At 42.5% G+C, this 23,447-nt stretch overlaps 1 protein-coding gene across 5 annotated transcripts in view; it reads right to left on the bottom strand.

Moving 5' to 3' along the window:
• TNIK (TRAF2 and NCK interacting kinase) overlaps positions 1-17,707 on the bottom strand; it is a 418,711-nt gene extending 401,004 nt beyond the window's left edge. For all 5 annotated transcript variants that reach the window (XM_082624735.1, XM_082624739.1, XM_082624737.1 and 2 more), the window contains exon 1: positions 17,288-17,707. In XM_082624735.1, the coding sequence (XP_082480861.1) occupies positions 17,288-17,344 (57 nt within the window). In that variant the 5' untranslated portion in view covers positions 17,345-17,707. The remainder of the gene's footprint in view (positions 1-17,287) is intronic.
• Between the last annotated feature and the right edge of the window lie 5,740 nt (positions 17,708-23,447).

Below are 23,447 nucleotides of genomic sequence, written 5' to 3'. Positions count from 1 at the left end.
TAATTTGTCTCTAGGTATTTTTGGATTTCCTCTTTGATTTCTTCAGTGATCTCTTGGTTATTTAGTAACGTATTGTTTAGCCTTCATGTGTTTGTGTTTTTTACATTTTTTTCCCTGTAATTGATTTCTAATCTCATAGCGTTGTGGTCGGAAAAGATGCTTGATATGATTTCAATTTTCTTAAATTTACCGAGGCTTGATTTGTGACCCAAGATGTGATCTGTCCTGGAGAATGTTCCGTGTGCACTTGAGAAGAAAGTGTAATCTGCTGTTTTTGGATGGAATGTTCTATAAATATCAATTAAATCTACCTGGTCTATTGTGTCATTTAAATTTAAAATTAAATCTACCTGGTCTATTGTGTTTCCTTATTAATTTTCTGTCTGGATGATCTGTTCATTGGTGTAAGAGAGGTGTTAAAGTCCCCCACTATTATTGGGTTATTGTCGATTTCCTCTTTTATAGCTGTTAGCAGTTGCCTTATGTATTGAGGTGCTCCTATGTTGGGTGCATATATATTTATACTTGTTGTATCTTCTTCTTGGACTGATCCCTTGATCATTATGTAGTGTCCTTCCTTATCTCTTGTAACATTCTTTATTTTAAAGTCTGTTTTATCTTCTATGAGTATTGCTACTCCAGCTTTCTTTTGATTTCCATTTGCATGAAATATCTTTTTCCATCCCCTCACTTTCAGTCTGTTTGTGTCCCTAGGTCTGAAGTGTGTCTTTTTTTTTTTTTTGGCACATGGGCCTCTCACTGCTGTGGCCTCTCCTGCTGCGGAGCACAGGCTCCGGACACGCAGGCCCAGCGGCCATGGCCCACGGGCCCAGCCGCTCCGTGGCACGTGGTATCCTCCCGGACCGGGGCACGAACCCGTGTCCCCTGCATCGGCAGGCGGACTCTCAACCACTGCGCCACCAGGGAAACCCTGAAGTGCGTCTCTTGTAGACAGCATATATATGGGTCTTGTTTTTGTATCCATTCAGCAAGCCTGTGTCCTTTGGTTGGAGCATTTAATCCATTCATGTTTAAGGTAGTTATCGATATGTATGTTCCTATTACCATTTTCTATTGTTATGGGTTTGTTTTTGTAGGTCCTTTTCTTCTCTTGTGTTTCCCACTTAGAAAAGTTCCTTTATCATTTGTTGTAGAGCTGGTTTGGTGGTGCTGAATTCTCTTAGTTTTTGCTTGTCTGTAAAGCTTTTGATTTCTCCATCGAATCTGAATGAGATCCTTGCCGGTAGAGTAATCTTGGTTGTAGGTTCTTCCCTTTCATCATTTTAAATGTATTGTGCCCCTCTCTTCTGGCTTGTAGAGTTTCTGCTGAGAAATCAGCTGTTAACCTTATGGGAGTTCCCTTGTATGTTATTTGTCGTTTTTCCCTTGCTGCTTTCAATAATTTTTCTTTGTCTTTAATTTTTGTCAATTTGATTACTATGTGTCTCAGAGTGTTTCTCCTTGGATTTATCCTGCCTGGGACTCTCTGCACTTCCTGGACTTGGGTGTCTATTTTCTTTCCCATGTTATGGAACTTTTCAACTATAATCTTTTCAAATATTTTCTTGGGTCCTTTCTCTCTCTCTTCTCCTTCTGTGACCACTATAATGTGAATGTTGTTGCATTTAATGTTGTCCCAGAGGTTTCTTAGGCTCTCTTCATTTCTTTTCATTCTTTTTTTTTATTCTGTTCTGTGGCAGTGAATTCCACCATTCTGTCTTCCAGGTCACTTATCGGTTCTTCTGCCTCAGTTATTCTATTGATTCCTTCCAGTGTATTTTTCATTTCAGTAATTGTATTGTTCATCTCTGTTTGTTTGTTCTTTAATTCTTCTAGGTCTTTGTTAAAAATTTCTTGCATCTTCTTGACCTTTGCCTCCATTCTTTTTCCAGAATGAGGTCCTAGATCATCTTCACTATCATTATTCTGAATTCTTTTTCTGGAAGGTGGCCTATCTCCACTTCATTTAGTTGTTTTTCTGGGGTCTTATCTTGTTCCTTCATCTGGTACAAAGTTCTCTACCTTTTCATTTTGTCTATCTTTCTGTGAATGTGGTCTTTCTTCCACAGGCTGCAGAACTATAGTTCTTCTTGCTTCTGCTGTCTGCCCTCTGGTGGATGAGGCTATCTAACAGGCTTGTGCAAGCTTCCTGATGGGAGGGACTGGTGGTGGGTAGAGCTGGGTGTTGCTCTGGTGGGCAGAGCTCAGTAAAACTTTAATCCATTTGTCTGCTGATGGGTGGGGCTGGGTTCCCTCCTTGTTGGTTGTTTGGCCTGAGGCGACCCAGCACTGGAGCCTACCCAGCTCTTTGGTGGGGCTAACAGTGGACTCTGGGAGGGATCACACCAAGGAGTACTTCCCAGAACTTCTGCTGCCAGTCTCCTTGTCCCCATGGTGAGCCACAGCCACCCCCCGCCTCTGCAGGAGACCCTCCAACACTAGCAGGTAGGTCTGGTTCAGTCTCTTATGGGGTCACTGCTCCTTTCCCTGGGTTCCAATGAGCACACTACTTTGTGTGTGCCCTCCAAGAGTGGAGTCTCTGTTTCCCCCAGTCCTGTCGAAGTCCTGCAATCAAATCCCACTAGCCTTCAAAGTCTGATTCTCTAGGAATTCCTCCTCCCGTTGCCAGACCCCCAGGTTGGGAAGCTTGACGTGGGGCTCAGAACCTTCACTCCAGTGAGTGGACCTCTGTGGTATAAGTGTTCTCCAGTTTGTGAGTCACCCACCCAGCAGTTATGGGATTTGATTTTATTGTGACTGCGCCCCTCCTACCATCTCATTGTGGCTTCTCCTTTGTCTTTGGATGTGGGGTATCTTTTCTGGTGAGTTCCAGTGTCTTCCTGTTGATGTTGTTCAGCAGTTAGTTGTGATTCCAGTGCTCTCACAAGAGGGAGTGAGTGCACGTCCTTCTACTCCGCCATCTTGAACCAATCTCTCACTTTGAGCCTATTATGACTTACTGTAGTTAATCTCTTATATGCCTAATTTATAAGTTAAACTTGTCATAGGTAGGTGTGTATAGGCAAAAAGATAGTATACATAGGGTTCGGTACTACCTGCTGTTTCAAGCGTCCACTGGAGGTCTTGGAATGTATCCCCCGTGGATAAGAGAGAACTACTGTAGTTACCCTAGTCCTGGCTCCAAAGTTCTCCTTTCTTTGGAAGGAGAGATAAGTTATCTGGGCCTCATCTACTTTATCTTGAAGGAAATTATTACAGTAAGAATTATAAAGTTCTCGAAGGGATGACATGAAGGTAAGCAGAAAGCAGAAGATAGGACCAGAGTCCCCATCCCTCAAGGTATTGAAGAGAAGGCCTTCCTAGAAATACCAGAGTGACCAGACTGGGGAATTTGCCCTCATAGTGTATGGAGCTGGTCCAACTATGAAGTAATGTCTCAGGCATATTACATTTTAACAGCTTTATTGAGGTATAATTCACTCATGTTACCACCATCCAAATTTAGAATATATTCTGTTTCTTCAAAAAGATCCCACATGCCCATTTGCAATCACTCCCCGCTTTCTTCTCCAACCCTAACCAACCAGTAATCTACTTTCTGTCTCTATAGATTTACCTTTTCTGGGCATTTCATCTAAATGGAATTATACAGTATATGATCTTTTGTGTCTGGCTTCTTTCACATCTATGTTGTAGCATGAAGCAATTCCTTCTTGCTGCTCAAGAGTATTCCATCATCTTCCACCACATTTTGTTTACCTCTTCATCGGTTGCTAGACATTTGGGTCATTTCTACTTTTTGGCTATTATGAATAATGCTGCTCTGTACAGCTTTTTTGCCTGGACATATGTTTTCATTTCTTTTGGGTGGATATTCAGAAGTGGAATTACTAGGTCATATAATAAATTTATGTTTAACTTTTTCAGGAACAGCCGAACTGTTTTCCAACATGGCTTAACCGTTTTACATTCCCACCAGCAACATATGAGCATTCCAGTTTATCCACATTCTCAAGTATATTCTAAGATCCAGATTCACATTTATTACAGCATGAAGCAGAGCCTGAATAAGGTTGGAACTAGCATCTCTGTGAACTGGGGAGTTCCTGTGGCCTTGTTATTTATTCACATTCCAAATTTCACTGAAATTTAGAAAAGAAATTATCAGAGATGTTCTTTTGAAACATGCTTGAAATCATTTAGTATCAAAACGCAATACCAAAAAAAACTATATAGACCTAATCATAGAACATTTGACAAAAATATTTGTCAAAGGGGAGTTATCAAGAACCATGACAAACGAGAATGTGTTTCCCACACTAAACAGAGTTTCCCAGGGGACAAAATCTTAACTATGAATCCTACAAACTAGCAGAAACTTGCAGAAGGCAGCAATCACAGCCAGGAACCCGAAAGAAAGTCAGGGAACTATTTCTTTAAATCTGATGCAACTTGCATTATATCAAGTGATGAGCTGCAAAGATGAGACCCTGCTTCCAGAAAAGAAAAGAAACAGACCTGGCCTAAAGGGAACACAGAAGAGTCACAGGAATGCCCCTGCTGCTTTGAAAACCCCAGGTACCTCTTACAAACATACTGTACTCACAAAATAAAAGAGGGGGTGGGCACCCAGAGGACTGGCAAGAGCTTTGGTTCAGAGACCACAGAGGGACACCAGACACTTTCCACACACACTTTTCCTATCTAGAAAACAACCCCCCACCCTGTCTGGGGCTTGGATCTCTGACTCTCTAACATTTTACTTAAAGTGTCATATAAATTTCACTGAATGTGTACGATCTCCTCTCTTCACCTACAGGTTTCCTCCTTTGGAGGAACTCTTTTTGTTGCTAGAGATGAAGACCTAGGAGGACCTATGCTAATTACCCGCTAGCACTCTTTCTGGTGCAATCAGCTAAGTGGAGGTTTAGGTACCCAGCTGGTCAGGTTCCAGGAGATTTCCCCTGCTAATTTTCATTCATTCAGGAAAACAAAGGAGTAACTAAGATTGGGTTACCATGATTTTAAAGAAACACCGTTCCTCCTTCCCTTCCCCCTGCCAAGATGTGTAGACTTCTGTATTTCACACTTTTACATCTGTTCTTCTCCAAAAATAAAAGCTGTTTATATTCAAGAAATGCTGACTACAATACCAGCATGAGTTACATCTTTGAAACACTCACGGAGAGAACATACATATTGTTCCCACCAAAAAGCGTGTGCAGTTTCTTCCCAGAGCAGCACCTGGGGATAAAACTGCAGGAGAGCTCAGCAGTGCTTTTATTTATTCGATTGCACGGAAAGAAAACTGTATTCTCTCTGACGGGTGCTAGAATTACCAGTTAAAGAAAACAGAAGAGGGGGTGGCCTTTTAGGAACAGCAAACACTTGGCTTTGACCTTATGAAACATAAGACTACCCAGTCTCTGGCCTCTAAGAGTCTTAGGGGTTCAAATAGAAAACCACAGCATTTCCAAACTCAAAGGACACTTTCAACCGTGCAAATGGCTGCAAAGAAGCCATTTCAAGTTCACAGTTTCCCCAGAACCTAAGACACGACCGGTACTAGAAATGAAACTGTCCCAAACTTGGTCCCACACAGAACACCTTGAAAAATGCAATTAATTCACTCCCCCATCTAAAGAGTAACTAACATTTCTGATTTAAATGCTGTACAATTCCCTGATATTTTAATAATATTAAAAACCTCTCCTGAGAAAGTTGGATATGTCCCCCTAATTGTCAATACTGCAAAAAACATAATCATCTTCAACCAGAATTTTTTTTTTTTTTTTTTGCGGTACGCAGGCCTCTCACTGCTGTGGCCTCTCCCGTTGCGGAGCACAGGCTCCAGACGCGCAGGCTCAGCGGCCATGGCTCATGGGCCAAGCCGCTCCGCGGCATGTGGGATCTTCCCGGGCCGGGGCACGAACCGTGTCCCCTGCATCGGCAGGCAGGCTCTCAACCACTGCGCCACCAGGGAAGCCCCAGATATTTTTTATATTCACTCTACCGATTATTATCTAACCATATCTTTCTCCTTTAAAATAGATGTTCCAAGAGGGGTCTTTGAATTCAGTTTTTCAAAAGCATCTACCCCAGCAGTGAGTATGAAATAAAATGTTGATACATGCTCATTATCAAGTTGTGTACAAAGCTGCCTTAACAACCTTAATCATCATCAACCTTCCCCCAAATAAAAAGACATGCAATATAAGCAGTGTGTTTATCTAAGAACTGTAGATTAAATAACAACATAGGGCATCTTTGTGGCTAGGTCAGAGATGTTTATGGATTGTTGTTACAAGAAATGTCTGTGGGATTTCTCTGTAAGGAAATCCTCTAACCTGCTGTCTAGATTCCAAACGTCCATTCCATTTTCCAAGCCTCAAAAAATAAACAACCCAAAGATTTCAGACTGCAAACAAAAGAAGGGATGAAAGAGTTTGTGAATGAATACAACTCTTTTTTTCAGCTTCTAGGCAAATGTCAGCACCTCCTGGGGCTTTAAACTGAATCCTTACAGATCCATAGGGAAAAACAGGAAATTAACACCAGAAGGATGCATCTTCTTGATCATGGAGATGGGGCTTTTTCTGGCCCCTGAATAAACTTGCTAATAAAAAAAAAAATGGCAATGCAAAGAACAGTCCAGGATTATCAGCTGAAATGGTATCAGGTGATACTCGATACCATTTCAAGTATTCCCCTTTGTTACAAACAATTCATACACATAAAATATTAGTGTGAAGTTTTAAAGTCCACATTCTTAAAAGTATGTGCCTTCCACAATTTGAAGCCATAAGCCTTAAGAAAAAGTTGCAGTTACCTTATATAAATGACTATTTCCTACTCTGCAACATTGTCAGGCAATGTTGAAGCTGCTGAAACCGAGGATCTCACTTTGAGAACCACTGTTTAGGCAATTAACCTGTCAACCAGCTCTTAGAAAATCACAATGCACAGGATCACATTTACTGAGAATCAACCAGCCGCAGAATCCTCTTCTATCTATGGATAAGCCATGCTAGTCCTTGCTCCAAACACTCTCAAAATTGCCAACACAGGACGTACATGCAAGAGGACAACACACAGACACATGCCCAAAACAGCAAGAAATCATTACTATGGTGAGACTAAAGATGTTTCATTTCTCCAGTGCATTTCTTTATGATGTATCCTACTGCACAGTTTGATGTATTTTTCTCAGATAGAAATTACTAAACCACAATGCATAGCCATTCTCCCTCTCACTACCCCACTTCATTTCACTTACTAATGGGAGTTTCATCTGAGGCCAGGGCACAAAATGTGGTGAAGGAGCCCATTTTAAAGTTTATTTATATTATTAATATTTTAGTGTCTGTAAGGACCAAAGCCATGATCAACCCTCAGTTCTTAATGGTCAGAAATCAAGCAGAGGCATTGATAAGGTGCAGATATAATCTAAACTTGCCATCAGGCTGAACAAAAGGATGCACGCAAACAATCCAACAGAATCCCAAGCTCTAACTCTCCAATTATTGCATAGGTTTTTAAAGCATTAACTTCAAATGCATACTTTTCTCATGACCCTGTTCTGGATTTAAGTGCATTTATATCCAGATTATAATCAGAAAGGGTATTAATTAGATATTGTTTGCAAGTACTTTGAGATATAAAGTGCTCTATAAATGCTAAATATTATTATTTAAATACAGTTTGCAATTACTGCTTACAACCTATTCCACCACCACACTGCTATAATTTGATTACAGGAAGCACCCCCCCCCAAAAAAAACCACCTAGAAGTAGAAATGATGAAACCATGCGCATGTGAAGCTCAGATTTTTACCCTAGGTATAAATAATTCATAGGCATTTTAAATGGAGGGTTAGGTTGTAAAATCTAGTGAGATCAAGGCAGTTGGCCTCCACAAGACTGAAAACCACAAAGTTATGTTGATTTTATAAGTTTCTGACTTATAAACCAGGTGGAAAGTAGACTGTGGTCAAAAACACAGGGCTCTTTACTCTTTTGGCTGCCAACTCCGTCTTCCATTTTCTCCATTCTAATCTTAAAATATCTATATCTGTCTGAAAAAAAGTGTAACTCCAGATTTTGATTTTAATAATTATCTGGCAGATAAAAGCTTGAGAATGGCTCCTGTTCTAACATGTCTTCTCATCTTGCTATCTTCTGTGATAATCACAAACTCAGTGGTCTTCAATTCTTAAAAAATGGAAACCTTTGAGCCTGATTCCACATGCCTTCCAAACACACTTGTTGGATAGTTCTCCAAAGAGAAGGGCAGATTAAACATAAAAGTACCTTATATACAATGTAAAAGGAAATCACTGCTAATCGCAAAATGGTTCATATTTTATGCTTTCAGGTTTTTAGACAAGAAAAAGAACAATTAACATGTTCTAAGCTGACCCTGGTTATTTAAAAAACAAAATCACAAGGGAAGAAATATTTTAGAAATAACACTTAAGACACAACTATGCTCATCAAAGAGATCCTATGCCCCAAACGAAAGTCTTCTGGGAAATCTGTGAACCCAGGGAGATAATACATCAGATAATTCTGATGTCATGACAAGGTCCGTGAGTCAAATACTGGCCATGTGAGTTACTATGGGCACTGGCTTTAGGGTAGGTCAATCGTAAGTTCGGCCATTTAGAAGCTTTATGACCTTTGGTAAATTAATTGATCTTTCCAAGCCTCATGCATTCATTTGTACACTTACCTCACAGGAAACTGGGAGATAACTTGACAATGTCAAGAGCCTTAAAGATCATTTATAACTTTCACTGTAAATTGCACTTCTCAGAAGTTATTCTAAGGAAACAGAGATGTATACAAAGACTTATGTATAAAGATAAATAATGTATAAAAATAATGTGTACAAAGACATATATAAGAATGTTTGATTATCAAAGCACTATTTGCATGAGTTGAAAAGTTGGAAATAGCCAAAAGTTTCATCAGTAGGAACTGGTTAAATATATCATGATGCATCCCCACAGTAAAATGCTAAGTGGTCCTTAAAACATATGATTAGAAATTTGAACACTGACTGAATGAAGAAATTAAAAATTACATTTCTTAGGCATGATTATGGTATTGTGGTTATGTGATTTTTAAGATTGTTTATCTTTTAGAAATATTGAAATATTTACAAGTGAAAAGATATGATGCTTCAAAATAATATGGGAGAGGAAGAGGATGGGGGTGTAGATAAAATAAGATTGGGTACACGTGGAAAATTGTTAATTTGGGGGCTCATTACACTACTCTACTTTTAAAAATAATTTTATTTAGATTTAATTGACATTCCATAAATTCACCCTTTTGAAGTATACAAGTGATTTTTAGTAAATGCACAGAGTTGAGCGACCATCACCACGACCAGGACACAAGCAGTCTCTTCCTACACCCTCTCTCCTCCAGCTCCAGCAACCCCTAATCTACTTTCTGTCTCTATGCATTTGCCTATTCTGGACATTTCATATAAATGGAATTATATAACATGTGGCCTTTTGTGTCTGGCTTCTTTCACTTAGCATAATGTTCATCCATGGTATAGCACGTATCAGCACTTCCTTTCATTACTGAATAATATGCCATCTTATGAATATAATGCATTTTGTTCATTCATTCATCAGCTGATGGATGTTTAGGTTGTTTCCTATCTTTGGCTATTATGAATAATGCTACTAAAAATATTGGTGTACAAGTTTTTGTGTGGATATGTTTTCAATTCTCTTTGGTATATACCTAGGACTGGAATTGCTGGGGCACATGGTAACTCTCTAGTTAACACTTTGAGGAGATGCCGACCTGTTTTCCTAAGTGGCTGCACCATTTTACATTCCCACCAGCAATGTAAGAGCATTCCAGCAATCTTTCTACTTTTCCGTAAGTTTTAAGCTCCCCATGATAAAGAATTTTTAAAAATTTTGCCATAGAAAAACATTAATAGTATGCAAAATGGCTGATTATTAAGTTTTTTAAAAAAAGGTTGTAGATAATATATACAACATAATCTTAATTTTTTAAAACTATCCATTTAGCTATGTGTAGAAAAAACTACTAAGCCATGTACCAAAATATATATGTGGCTATCATTGGGAATCATGAATTCTTTTCTTTTTTTCTCCATTTTCCAAGTTTTCTGCAATGATCATGCATTGCTTTTATAATGAGAACAACAAAAAGCTTTTTTTAACTTAAACATACTTTTAACAATTCAGCAGTCTTTGCTCCCATTCCCAACCTACATTTTCCGGACCCTGGAGCCCCAGAGGTCATCCTGGTGGGATTCCTAAGAAAATCAAAAATACACATTGCCGGGCTTCCCTGGTGGTGCAGTGGTTGAGAGCCTGCCTGCCAATGCAGGGGACATGGGTTCGAGCCCTGGTCTGGGAAGATCCCACATGCCGCAGAGCAACTGGGCCCATGAGCCACAACTACTGAGCCTGCATTTCTGGAGCCTGTGCTCCGCAACGAGAGAGGCCGCGACAGTGAGAGGCCAGCGCACCGCGATGAAGAGTGGCCCCCGCTCACCGCAACTAGAGAAAGCCCTCGCACAGAAATGAAGACCCAACACAGCCAAATAAATAAATAAATAAATAAATTTTTTTTTTTTAAATACACATTGCCTTCATGAAGCTTGCTGTCTAGTAGTAAATGTAAGCCAAGACAGAAAGTTCTGAGGTCTAAAAAAAAAGTTATGAGATCAGTTCGAAGAGGATTCACAAGTGAGAGGGCTAATTTCTATCTGAAAGGATCAGGGCAAATTTGGTGGAAAAGGTGGCATTGGAATGCTGAGTGCTGGGGTAATAGGTACAGAAAAAGAGAATAAGGTAGGTCACCCCCTAAAGAGCATCCATGGGGAGAAGGAAGCTGTTCCCTATGGCAGGTGAGAAGGAACGGTCGTTAACTGCAGGGGATGGTGTGGGGCCCAGCTGAATTTTAACTGGTCTTGAAGTAAAGAGTTTAGTCTTTGTTCTGTAGACTGTGAGGAGGCGGGGAAGGCCGAGAATTAACAATACCCAGACTGGGCTTCCCTGGTGGCGCAGTGGTTGAGAATCTGCCCCCCGATGGAGGGGACATGGGTTCAAGCCCTGGTCTAGAAGATCCCACATGCCGCGGAGCAACTGGGCCCGTGAGCCACAACTACTGAGCCTGCTGGTGCTCCGCAGCAGGAGAGGCCGCGATAGTGAGAGGCCCGCGCACCGCGATTAAGAGCGGCCCCCGCTTGCCACAACTAGAGAAAGCCCTCACACAGAAACGAAGGCCCAACACAGCCAAAAATAAATAAATTAATTAATTAATTAAAAAAAAAAAAACCCAGACTGAAACTGTGCTTTAGGAAGACTAACGTGGCTGCAGTGCCCAAGGGAAACTGGCCAGGAGAAGGCTGGAGACAAGGGGACCCAGGCAATAGATATTAAGGAAAGATGTTTAAGGTTGGGGTAAAATAAAATGTGTTTTGAGAATTTCCAGGCACCCCCTTGAGATAAGTACAGGCAGCCTGGGCATGTAAAAAAAGTGGATGGAGAATCATCTTTCTCTAGAGGGAAATCAGCTTCCAACCAGAATGGAAGAAATTATAAGCAGAATTCATCCAACATTTTCTATTTAAGTCCCCGCTCTCTCTCCGCTAGGAACCTTATATTTCCATGTGCAGAATAACATTTCTTTCAAAACTATCACCCAGATTTTCTGGGAATTCTCAGCACGCTGCTAGTTCAGGCCCTTTTCTCACAGAGCTACTCCCCCCCACCCCACCACAGAAATGGAAGAACCGACTGAACATGAAAGCATCTTTCAGACACAAGTTATCCCAAATTCTATGAGAAACGCAGACTCAGACTGATTCTGCTCAGCTGGTCAGGGCTGCCATGATTTGATCACAGTAGCTCAAAGCTGGGTGGGCTTTAGAACCACTATCACTGAAAGAAGGAATGGCGTAGAACAAGAAGGGCACGGAAGATTAATTCCAGGGCAGACAGAGACACAGAAAGAAGAAAGGCCCAACCAGCAAGACTCAAAATTACGATATTTCAAAGAGCCTTACTGAAAAGTGGGGAAAATATGATATACCCATAAAAGAAAAGTGTTGGGTATTCTTTAATCAACAAAATATTGCATGACCTCCTAAGGCAATAATTTGGCAAACAGCAAACCATGACTTATATTAGTTTTTGTACAAAGATTACTCCAGTTAATAATGAACAATGAAAATGATTACACATATTTCTCTGATGTTCTGATAACTACCACTACACCCTATTTTATTATGAGGCAACATCATGGCAAAGAAAACACCTGTTTAATATCTCTAAAAAACAGCACATGTATCTAATTTAAAAACTGTTATGCTATTATCATTTTAAGATACCGTTATCTTAGCAATTCATGCAACATTACTAAATTCTCATTTAAGACCAAATTTAATTAATTGCTCTGGGGTAATGAATTACTAATGTTTCAAGATTTCTTGAAGCCCATGAGACCTCTGACCAGAAGGTTTTAAATACTGGACTTGTAGTGTTATCATTTCAGGCACCCACTCCCTGCCCCACCTCACACACACACAAACTTTGAAAAGGCACAGCCACAATAAATGTGTTTTTATTTGCATAATGGTTAATCCATAAAGAGGAGAAAAAGTCTTTAAAAAAAGAAAAGAAAAAGGTTTTAATGAATAATGCTGATACTTGATACTGGTTTAGAAATATGCTAAGCTCCAAAAAGTTTCTGGGCTGAACTCACCTCGAGCAAAGGTCAACCCAGGCCATCAGAGGGTCAGACAGAGACCATGAGAGGTCAACATAAGGCCATACTGATACATTCAAAGGAAAAAGTACTATTAAAAAGATGCAAGACCTTCTGATATCTTTTTCTCAGGATCATTTTCTGTTACACACAATCATTGGGATCAAATGTTGGTGGAATCAAGTTTCCCATAAAATTCTATTTAATCATGGAATAGCATATCTGTGTAGTGCTTCACAGTTTTCAAAGCACTGCCATAAATACTTACTGATTTTTGAAACCTGTGTATGAGGAAGGCAAGCAGTTGTGATCATTCCCATTTTTGAGTTAATTATGGACAAAAGACTGATCCAAAGTCACAGAATTAATAAGACATGGACACAGAACCCAGTGCTCAGTCCACTCCATTAACTCATTCATTTATTCAACTAACTGGGACTATGGACTCAGAGATGAACGAGACCTAGCCTCTGGCCCCAAGGAGCCCACAGTTTAGTGAGCAGGTAGAAAGAAGACCCCATACCGTTTATAATACAAACGTAAAAAGCGTAGCAGGAAGAATGCATGCAAGTCTTCCAGATGAGGTCAATTCTTAAACCTAGGTTTCAATGGAGAAAGAAATATCTAGGCCCACCAGGGAGTGAGGGGTAGAGGGAGAAAGACAAGCAGAGGTCATCCAATTCTGTTCAAATAGAAAAGTGAGTGTGAGTGCTGGCAGAAACTTAAGAGTATGAAGTCGGCAGCGGCCAATCTTGGCCTTGACTGGCTTACTCTGTGGGCCAAGCTAAGGACAGCCACGGTGCTCAGATTCAGATGTATGCTAATCTCCAAAAAGCTTTCTGGGCTGACCTCACCTCCTATGCAATAAAGCATACTGGTGGCATATTTCATTTCTTTTAATACTGTCATATCTTGAAGGAAGAATGACTCAAGCCCTGCATCTGAATGAGTAGTTTGTTTTCTATAGCCTATGTATGTATACATACATTTCATACACCCACATGGATAGTTTATATCCATAAAACTATGTAGAATATAAGTATCCACATAGGTTATACAAAACATACATAGAACTCTATAAACCTTGCATGCAGAGACATCTGAATAATGTGTATGTCTAGACCAACCCCTTGAGATATGTTTAGATGGAAAAGGGTTACGGAGAGAGAGGTTACCATGCAGGACAACCATCTGTCCTAGATGATTCAGACAGTCATTTGCCTGCAGAGGAGGAATTGAAGGGGTTGGACAAGATGAATTCCAAAGATACTTTAAAGCTCCATGGTTTAATGTTTTATGAGCTTACCTGCATGAAGCAGTTTCTCTATTTTTGATAAGTAAAATTCCATGACCCTGGTGAAATAATTCCTCTCTGCCATTTTTTTTTTTTGTGCTCAGGCAGAAAATGTATTATTGATATCTGATTTAGCCACAGACAATGTGACTTAGAGCACTGAATGAGAAGTCAGGAAACCTATATGCTCTCCCCAAACCACCCTTTTCCCCTCCCCTACTCACCCCACCTCCAAGCAGGGAGGGGGCTGTGTGACCTTGGGCAATAGACTTGACCTCTCTGGGCTACAGCTTCCCAGGTATTAAATGAAAGGAGTGGCTAAGTGTTCTACAATTCTCTTCCAGCTCTACATCTATGAAATCATTCCTCTCCCTCAAGACTTAGTTTATCTCCACAGCTCTAAAAATCAGGACTAATAAAACTGGATTCAGATCACCTCTTTTCTAACCATCCTCTCTTTTCTTACTTTTAAAAACCATCCAAATCTTACATAATTTAAGTGATCAGTGCTTCCCTGGTTGCTCTGGTTTAAATTATGCATTGTTGCTATTTGGGGAAAATTTAGACTGGGTCCAGTCTGGGATCACTGGCTGAGAACAATAAGCCCCCAAAGTGAGAAAGGATAAAGGCCTCTCCAGACAGGATCTGCTTTTAATGCATTGAGCACAGAGTTTACAAAAAGGGCATTGATTGTGTAAAGAGCCACCAAAACAGCAAGGGACTGGTAAGGCTGCAGTAAATTCTCCTAGATGCCACTGACCTTGGCTGCATTTCAGGGGTCAGGCATTCCCCAGGAAGTTCTCAGCAGGCAGGCTTTCGTGAGGGTTTAGGAACAAATGAGACCTCTCATCTACATGAGCCCATCTCTCTTAATCTGGGAAAACAGAAAAAGATCATCTGCCCTCTGATTTGTGGTGTTTACCTCTGTGGCCTTTGGACTCAGCTCCAGGCCTGCACAACTTACCCACCACAAGACTGGTCGCAGACCCCTGACCTCCGGGAAGCAATTGTCCCCACATCTGCACTTAAGTCCTCCTGCTAGCAGTTCCCCATCTCCTGGGCTAGCTGGAGGCTGTAGCCCTCCCTCTTTCCACACCTCCTGCAGGCAGAAATACAGTGGCAAAGCACTAAAGCCCAAGCCACAAAGAGCAATTTCAGTGAATTGTGCAAAGATATCTTTTCAAAATACTGATCTCCCAAGCGCAGGTGTGAATCGAACTCCAGGTCGGCCGAGGAGCCCTTGTGGTTGCTCATAAGCTTGCAAGCTCTGGGTATCTCTGAAAACCTTCCCCAGGAAAAAAGCCCACAAGGGACACCTCCAGACCAAGCCCAACTTACAATCGTATCAGAGCGCTATCCATTAGAGAAGCAACGTTGAGATTCCGGCTCAGGGAAATCGCAAGACTTGCCCATTGTTCAGACTCCCATCCCCCCGCCCCGTCCTCCTCCCCAGCTTTGCCACTTTCCTCTACCCTGAAGTCTGGGCCATCCATCCACCTGATTAACCCGCTGGCAGAAACTCCCAGCGCAGAAAGTAGGGCAAATGAACACACACAGTCTGTAAAGCAGGAAACCACAGACTTGGCCAAAGCACCCACCCCGTTACCAACCTCCACCCCCAGCTGCCCAGGGGGCAGCGGGTTCTGAATGTGGCCTTTCGGCGCCAGGGAAATAGCTTACTGTAATAACACATGAATGAGCTTTTGCTACCCAACTATCAAAAAAAGCCATTTCAAATGGCATCTCTGCTCCTTCTCAGCCCCCTGGCTGCCTCCCAGAAACCTCACCTCTGAGATGGAAGGATTAAGGAGAAGGGGAGGGTAGGTCAGGAGAGAGAGGATTAACGAGACTAAAGAAAAAGTACCACTTTGACCATAAAGGTAGTTCTTTAAAATAACAGTGGAGAAGAAGGCAATGTCAAGGCAACTACTGAAGATTCAGGTATACAACCCCAAGATTTAGCATCTAACAATGTATTCTTCAGGAGGGCGTGGGAACTTCCAAGCTTCCCCTATCCTGCCTGTCTCTGTGTTGAGAGCCACCATCAATTCGGTCTCACCGACCCTCCCTGCCTCATGTATATACAATCGCTTTTTTTAAAATTTATTTTTAGTTCAAGAGAGGAAAAAGCCGTGCTAAGATTGGTAGCCCATCCTTCTCAGACCCCCGCTGCTGCTGCCACCCACACCCCTCCCCCCTTCCAGGCAGGCAGCCTCTAATTAACATCGCAAGAAAGCTCTGCCCCCTTCCCCGAAGGAGTGTGTTGGGCTTGGGGGGGTGGGGAGGCGTCGAGGCTGCACTAGGATTCCTGGTATTCCGATCTCAAAACAACAGCAAAATGGATTCTATATCAGTGATGTCTTAGTCAATACAATGAAACGGCGTCTGAGGCAATTCACGTGAGGGTAAATGCAAACCAGGGGGTCTGGAGGGGCGTGGGGGTAGGTGCTTTACAAAGGACTAGCCACAGACCCAGAGAAAACACACACACACACACACACACTGTCACTCACACTCCCAGGAGTTCCGGTCTGATTGGGGAAAAGCAGAGAACACATCCCTTTCACCTGCTTAAGTTCAGCCATAAAACTGAAATGTCACAGCCACAAAGTCAGCAAGCACAGGCAGGGCTGAGTTACAACGATAAATAAAGGTGAGCGGCAGACCTGCGTTTAAGAGAGCGCTGAGAGGGAGTCGGGGCGCCGACGGCAGAAAAGGGGGGGCAGGGGAGGCAGTTGCCAGCTACAAGACCAGCATAGCAATAGCTGCCCCCTTGGAGCGGCAGGTTCGGCTTCTCGGGGACAGCCAGGCTCACAATGTCATCTAGCAGGTAGCTGGAAAACGTGAGGGACCAGTGCCTTTATTCGCGCTGCTGTTATTCTTTTTGCAGAAAGGGACAGTGGGGTCTAGAGCCTTGGCACTAGACGACTGCCCGGGGCTTGTGTACACACACACGCACGCACACACACACGAGCCTTTCATTTTAATGCTCTTACACGGGTCTACGATGAAACTGGCATAAGCTCCACGAGTTCTCAGGGGAGCTTTGGCTGCCACCAAAGGAGGACACGTACTGCACAGCCCCTGCTGTGGGTGCTTAGCCAAGAGCACCTCAGCAACCCCCGAATCTAAACGAGAATCCAGGTTCCCTCGCGTCGCATTCGCCCGCCTCTGCCCACCAGCCCAAGCCCCAGTTCCACGCACCGAGCCCATTCACCCTGACCCAAAACACTGGAAAGAAATCAGAAAACATGTTCCGCTCACCCTCAAAGCCGAGAGATCGATTTCATCCAGGCTGCGAGCCGGAGAGTCGCTCGCCATGTCGACTTCTTCGCGGGAGAAATGGACCAAAACCACCCCGAAGATTCCCCGTTGAAAATTCCACCTCGGTCTACTTCACTCGCGTCCTCATGCGGGTGTCGCGCCAGAGGCCCGGGGCCCAGCCTCCCCCGCCCACCCCGGCCCCACAGCGCCTGATCGCGATCCTCCGCGTGTCAGTCCGCCGGCTCCTGGAGCCCAGGCTGCGCGGATCTCCAAGCCCGGAGTCGCGGTGCGTGTGGGCTGCGCGCCCTGAGCAGCTAAGGGCGCTGGGGCTGCGTGGGTGTATTTAAATAGGACATGCTTCTTTGCTTGTGCGTGGATGGCGGCTGCATTGGCTGTTATAATGAGACACATCAACTCCTCCACTCAGCTGGGGGGGTGGGGGTGGAGAACCACACAGAACTGTCTATCACCGCTTCCTGGGAGGAGTAAAGAGGGCGGGGGGGAAGAGGCGGAGGAGGCGTGGTCTCCTACTGGGGAGAGGCCGCGCTTCCTGACCCGGTCCCTCTGCACCAACGTGGATGGGGGAGGGGCGCGCACCCTTTCAGCCCAGGTTTTGCGGGCTAATCGGGCTGGATCTAAAGAGCTGTTCCTGAACCCTGCCGTGCTTATCGTAGGGACAAGGGGACTTCATTTTTGTGTCCAATTCGTGCGCTGCAGCAAAATGGCCCTTCAGTCGTATTTTGAGGGGTTCTCGGCAGGGTTCAAATGCTCCAACGTTGAAAAAAAATCCGGAGGGAAAAAGAAAAAGAGCGACGCCCTCCCTCCCCCATTAATTATTTGTGGGGCTGGAGTAGCGCGGGCTGCTGCAACCGGTGCATATAAGGACTTGTGTGCAAGGAAGGGGGTCCGCCTCCAGCCACGGAACGAATGGGGGAGAAGCGCACTCGCGCCGGGCGCCCAGACCCCCCGCTTCGGCAATTTGCAGCTGCCGCTGGGTCGGGTCCTCCTGCGGCCCCCGGGACCCCGCATGGCAGTTCTAGAGGGCCGGTCACTCGCCGCCTCCGGGCTGGGAAGGTTTGCGAAAAGCGGGAAAGCTGGGAGCTCTGAGCTCCCTCTTGGCCTCGCCACACCCAGGACCTACCCGTACCGCAGTTCCCCCACGGAAACGACCGAACTGAAACGAGGATTGTTCTCTGGGTGCAATGGCTTGAATGCTTCAGGTAATTCAGAAGGCAATACTGGATAAGGCAGCACACGCCGCCTCAGGACCCTGCATCGTCCTTTCCGGCTGTGTTTCTGCTACTGACCTACCCAGATTGATAGAGAAAGTTTGGCTGGCGGATAAGATGTAACCCAGAAGATGTACGGCGTGAGAGCGATTTCACTCCACCCGCATTCTCATTTATAGGCCGTACGTTTACAGTGGTAAACCTGACATTCTGTAATCTGGAGTGTCAAGTCACTTCCCCCAACCTCCTCGCACAGCCCTTCCTGTCCGGCCTTGGCCACGCGAAATACATAGGATGAAACGCTAAAATTGAACTTTTCTCCCAATACAGCAGTAGCTTCGAAAGCATTATCTGCACCTCTGTTAAGATGAGAATTTTCTTCTGGCCAAGTGTCCTCAGGGTTTTTTAGTCGTGTGGTATGAATATCAGCTTCAGAGCAATGCTTTTGAATGAATGAACAGAACCCAATGTAGTTAGTTCTTCAGGACTGCAGACGTTAGAAGACTTCCAAACAGCATTCTGTATGCGGTCTGCTGTTTTTGTTAATAATATTGTATTTATTTATATGCATCGTGCATCATGAAACTTGAAAATTGTTCCAACATCTCAGTGGCCATAACAGTTTAGGAGCTTTTGCCATTAAAACGTCAAACGTTTAAATGTGTCATATTTAAAACATTTGATTTGATCTCACATTTTCTAATAAAATCATCCAGCTCGAGGTAGTAACTAAGCCACCAAGTAATGTCGAAATGACGTAAAAACCTATCATTTCTCATCGTCCTTATTTTTCCTTTCTCTGTGCCTTTTTTACCCTTAATCTAGATGACAAGTTAATGTATTGTCTCAGTATTGAAAGAAAATAATTAGGATCAGGTATTGATATCTATGAACAGAACTATTTTTAAAACTCCAAACATGAAAAATGAGGTAAACATTTTTTTCAAGGGGAACCTTCATTTTATACCCCCAATTTTATTTGAAACATCACAAATAGGTCATTTCTTTTAGCGTTAATCAGCTATTCAGGACGTAAGGATGTCATGGTACTGGCACTAAATTCTACCCTTGGGTTTAGAATCCGATTAGAAAACCGTATATTCGGTACAGCGATGTGTACTAAGTGGGGGAGGGCTTCCTAGAAGCCTGAGAGGGTGATAAGAGAGTCAGGTGGAGGCAGGGATGCTGGTTGCAGGAAATACCATAAAAGGAGAGATTACAATAGCCAAGGTCCCTCCAGCTGGTAAGGGAAGGAGGAAACTCCAGGCAGTTTGTGCTGGAGGTGAAGTAATTGTGGTGACTGGGCTGAGGAGGAAAGTAGAGGTCAGATCAGGTAGAGCTTTGCATACCCATTTAAGGAAATTGAACTTTATTTTTTAGGTCGAGTGTATATCAAATTTCAGCCATTTCTGTAAAAACTCCTAATGTTTTGCCATATCTGTAAACCTCCTGGACAGTTGTTATTTACTTAACATTTTTCTTTAAATCAACACTTTTCTTTTTTTCTCATATTTAACTTAAAAGGAAACATAAGTCACTACTGTGGATGGAAAGCTAGCAACACCTGCTAAAAAATAGAAGGAAATCATTACAATAAATACAATGGAAAATAAAACAATATTATTAAATTCTAAGTAACTACCTATCCTGAGTCTTTAATTTGTTAAAAGAGAGATTAGCAAATGCCAGAAAAGGCATTCAAAACTTGACCAAAGTGAGATTTTCTTCCTGGTGTAATCTGAAGGGTTGAAAGAATTGTTATCATTTATGTGCAGTTTGAAAGCCTGCAAAACAATATGATACGCTGTTTATGTCTGTCTAAATATGTAGATAACTATAAAAAGCATGGACATAGGAAGCATACAGAACATGAACTTCGGGGCAGTGAGAAGGGGAAGAAAAGAAAGAGGATGGGAAAGCACAAAGGAGGCTCCAACAATGGTATCTAATTTAATTTTTTTGAAAAGATCTTAGGGCTTCCCTGCTGGCGCAGTGGTTAAGAATACGTCTGCCAATGCAGGGGACACGGGTTCGAGCCCTGGTCCGGGAAGATCCCACATGCCGCGGAGCAACAAAGCCCGTGCACCACAACTACTGAGCCTGCGCTCTAGAGCCCGTGAGCCACAACTATTAAATATGCATGCCACAACTACTGAAGCCCGTGGGCCTAGAGCATGTGCTCCGCAACAAGAGCAGTCACCACAATGAGAAGCCCATGCACCACAAAGAAGAGTAGCTCCTGCTCGCCAAAACTAGAGAAAGCCCGCGCACAGCAACAAAGACCCAACACAGCCAAAAATAAAATAAATAAATTTATTTTAAAAAAGAGATCTTAAGCAAATATTGCTAAATGTTTGGAATCATTCAGTCTGGATTGTTACTAATGGGTGCTTGGGCCAAGGAAACAAGGTATCATCCCAAGGGACTACTACCAATTTCCAGGAGAAATGAGACCACACACACACACATGCTGAAGGTAAACTATACATACTTACATTGCCTGACCTCCACCATGCCCTGTCCTGCCCCTCTTCCTACCTCAATCAGCAAAGCAAGCACTCAGACTTAGAAGTGGTACCACAGATAGGCAAGTGAGATTTCCAAACACTGAGTAGACCAATTACCAATCATTCGTAGAAATCTATTACTATGAAAGACAGGCACTAATTTCTTTCTTTTTTTTTAAATTTATTTATTTTTGGCTGTGTTGGATCTTCATTGCTGCATGCAGGCTTTCTCTAGTTGTGGCGAGCAAGGGCTGCTCTTCATTGTGGTGTGTGAGCTCCTCATTGCGGTGGCTTCTCTTGTTGTGGAGCATGGGCTGTAGGCTCGTGGGCTTCAGTAGTTATGGCACGTGGGTTCAGTAGTTGTGGCACACAGGCTTAGATGCTCCATGACATGTGGGATCTTCCTAGACCAGGGATCGAACCCGTGTCCCCTGCATTGGCAGGCAGATTCTTAACCACTGCGCCACCAGGGAAGTCCAAGACAGAAACTGATTTCAGTCAATAAACAAATTGAAAGCTCCAAGTTATTTTTAATGGAGCAAAAATAGGTTTTATTATATATATATATTTTTTACCCTCAGATGGATAATACAGAATCTTACATTCATAAAACAACCAGATTATTATGAAAACAAACTAGTTAGAGGACTAATTAAGAATTTATTTATTGAAATTTTTTAATGAGTTGGACAGTAATAACTAATACTGTGCTGCAGATACTCTTATAAGCATTCATGTATTAACTTATTTAATCTTTATAATCTTACAAAATAGGCAATATTATTAGAATATTCATTTTACGGATGAGTAAACCAAAAAATAGAAAAGTTAATTAACTTACTGAAGGCAACACAGTAATAAATGGTTGAACCAGAATTTGAACTCAGGCTCTTACTCACCATGCTATACTGACTTAGGCTGAACTGAAGGGTAAATTAGTAACCTAGAAGATTGGGCCCAGTTTTCTCCTAGATTGCAGGAGAAAGGATAAAGCAATGAGCAAAAATTTAAGTAATATGGAGAATAAATCCAGAAGTTTCAACATTTCTCTAACAAGAGAGCTAGAGAATGGATGGAAGGAAATACTCAAAGACATGAGACAAAATGTTACAATATCTTCAGGTTAAAAGCTCTCGTTTAGTGTATAAGTAAAAAGCATCACACTTGAACACACCATTAAGGAATTTCAGAGCATCAAGGATACAAAGGAAATTCTCACCAGATCACCTACTTCTCATCAGCAAGAATGGATGCTAGTAGAAAATGGAACAAAGTATTCTAAGGGACTTGTTTTTAACTCAGAATTCTCTACCCAACTAAACTATCATTTCAGAGAGAATACAAAATAATGACATATTTTCAGATACATAAGGATTCAAATGGTTGATCATCTCTTAAATTATTACTGAAAAGTGTATTCCACCAAAGGGAAAACTGAATCAAAAAAGAAAACATGCAATACAAAAGTCAATGGTAAGCAAAAGTAGCAAACTCTGTTTGTTACCCACTCAAAGTCATTCTCATTCTTCCTTACCGGCAAAATTCTGATTTTGAGAATTTATCCTCCATGTGTTTCAAGAATATGGGCTCTCCCCAGCCCCAGAGAAAGAATGAATGTTAACTAGTCTACACTCATCATAGTTATCTATTCTCTCTCCTAATTCTTGGTTTAGACATGGATATATCATGCAACACTAAGTAAATAAAAGGGGGGTATAAGAATGGTTTTCCTCTTAAAAAACTGAAAAAAAAAGAAGAAGAAGAAGAAGAAGAAGAAGGAAGCAAGAGAAGAGAGGAAGACCAGGAAAAGCCTGCTGCCTGTGGCAGCCATCCTCCAAAGTGGCTCCCAATGAGCCTCACCTCCTGGTGTGTGCTCTTGTGTAGTTCCATCCAACATAGAATACAGAGGAATTCCAAAACTGGGTAATAAAAGGCATTTCAGCTTTTACCTTGTTTTCTTGGGTCACTTGCTCTAAGGCATGGTTTCTCAGCCTCAGCACTACTGACATTGAATTCCAAAACTGGGTAATAAAAACTGGGTAATAAAAGGCATTTCAGCTTTTACCTTGTTTTCTTGGGTCACTTGCTCTAAGGCACGGTTTCTCAGCCTCAGCACTATTGACATTTTGGGCCTGAGAACTCATGTTGTAGGGGGCTGTCATGTGCAGTGTTGGATGTTTAGAAGCATCCCTGGTCCCTACTTACCAGATGCCAATAACACTTTCCATTTGGGAAAACCAAAAATGTCTCCAGACATTGCCAAATGTCCCTTAGAAAGCAAAATCACCCCCAGTTGAGAACCACTGCTCTAGGGGAAGCCAGCTACCGTGTCCTGCAGACATTCATGCAACTTGCCAGCCATGTAAGCTTCCTTGGAGTGGATCCTCCAGCACAGTCAAGCTTTCAGATGACTACAATCCCTGC

The sequence above is a fragment of the Mesoplodon mirus genome (assembly GCF_964341445.2).
Source record: "Mesoplodon mirus genome assembly, chromosome: 6".
NCBI classification, from domain to species: domain Eukaryota; kingdom Metazoa; phylum Chordata; class Mammalia; order Artiodactyla; family Ziphiidae; genus Mesoplodon; species Mesoplodon mirus.
This window is presented reverse-complemented; position numbering and strand designations above follow the sequence as displayed.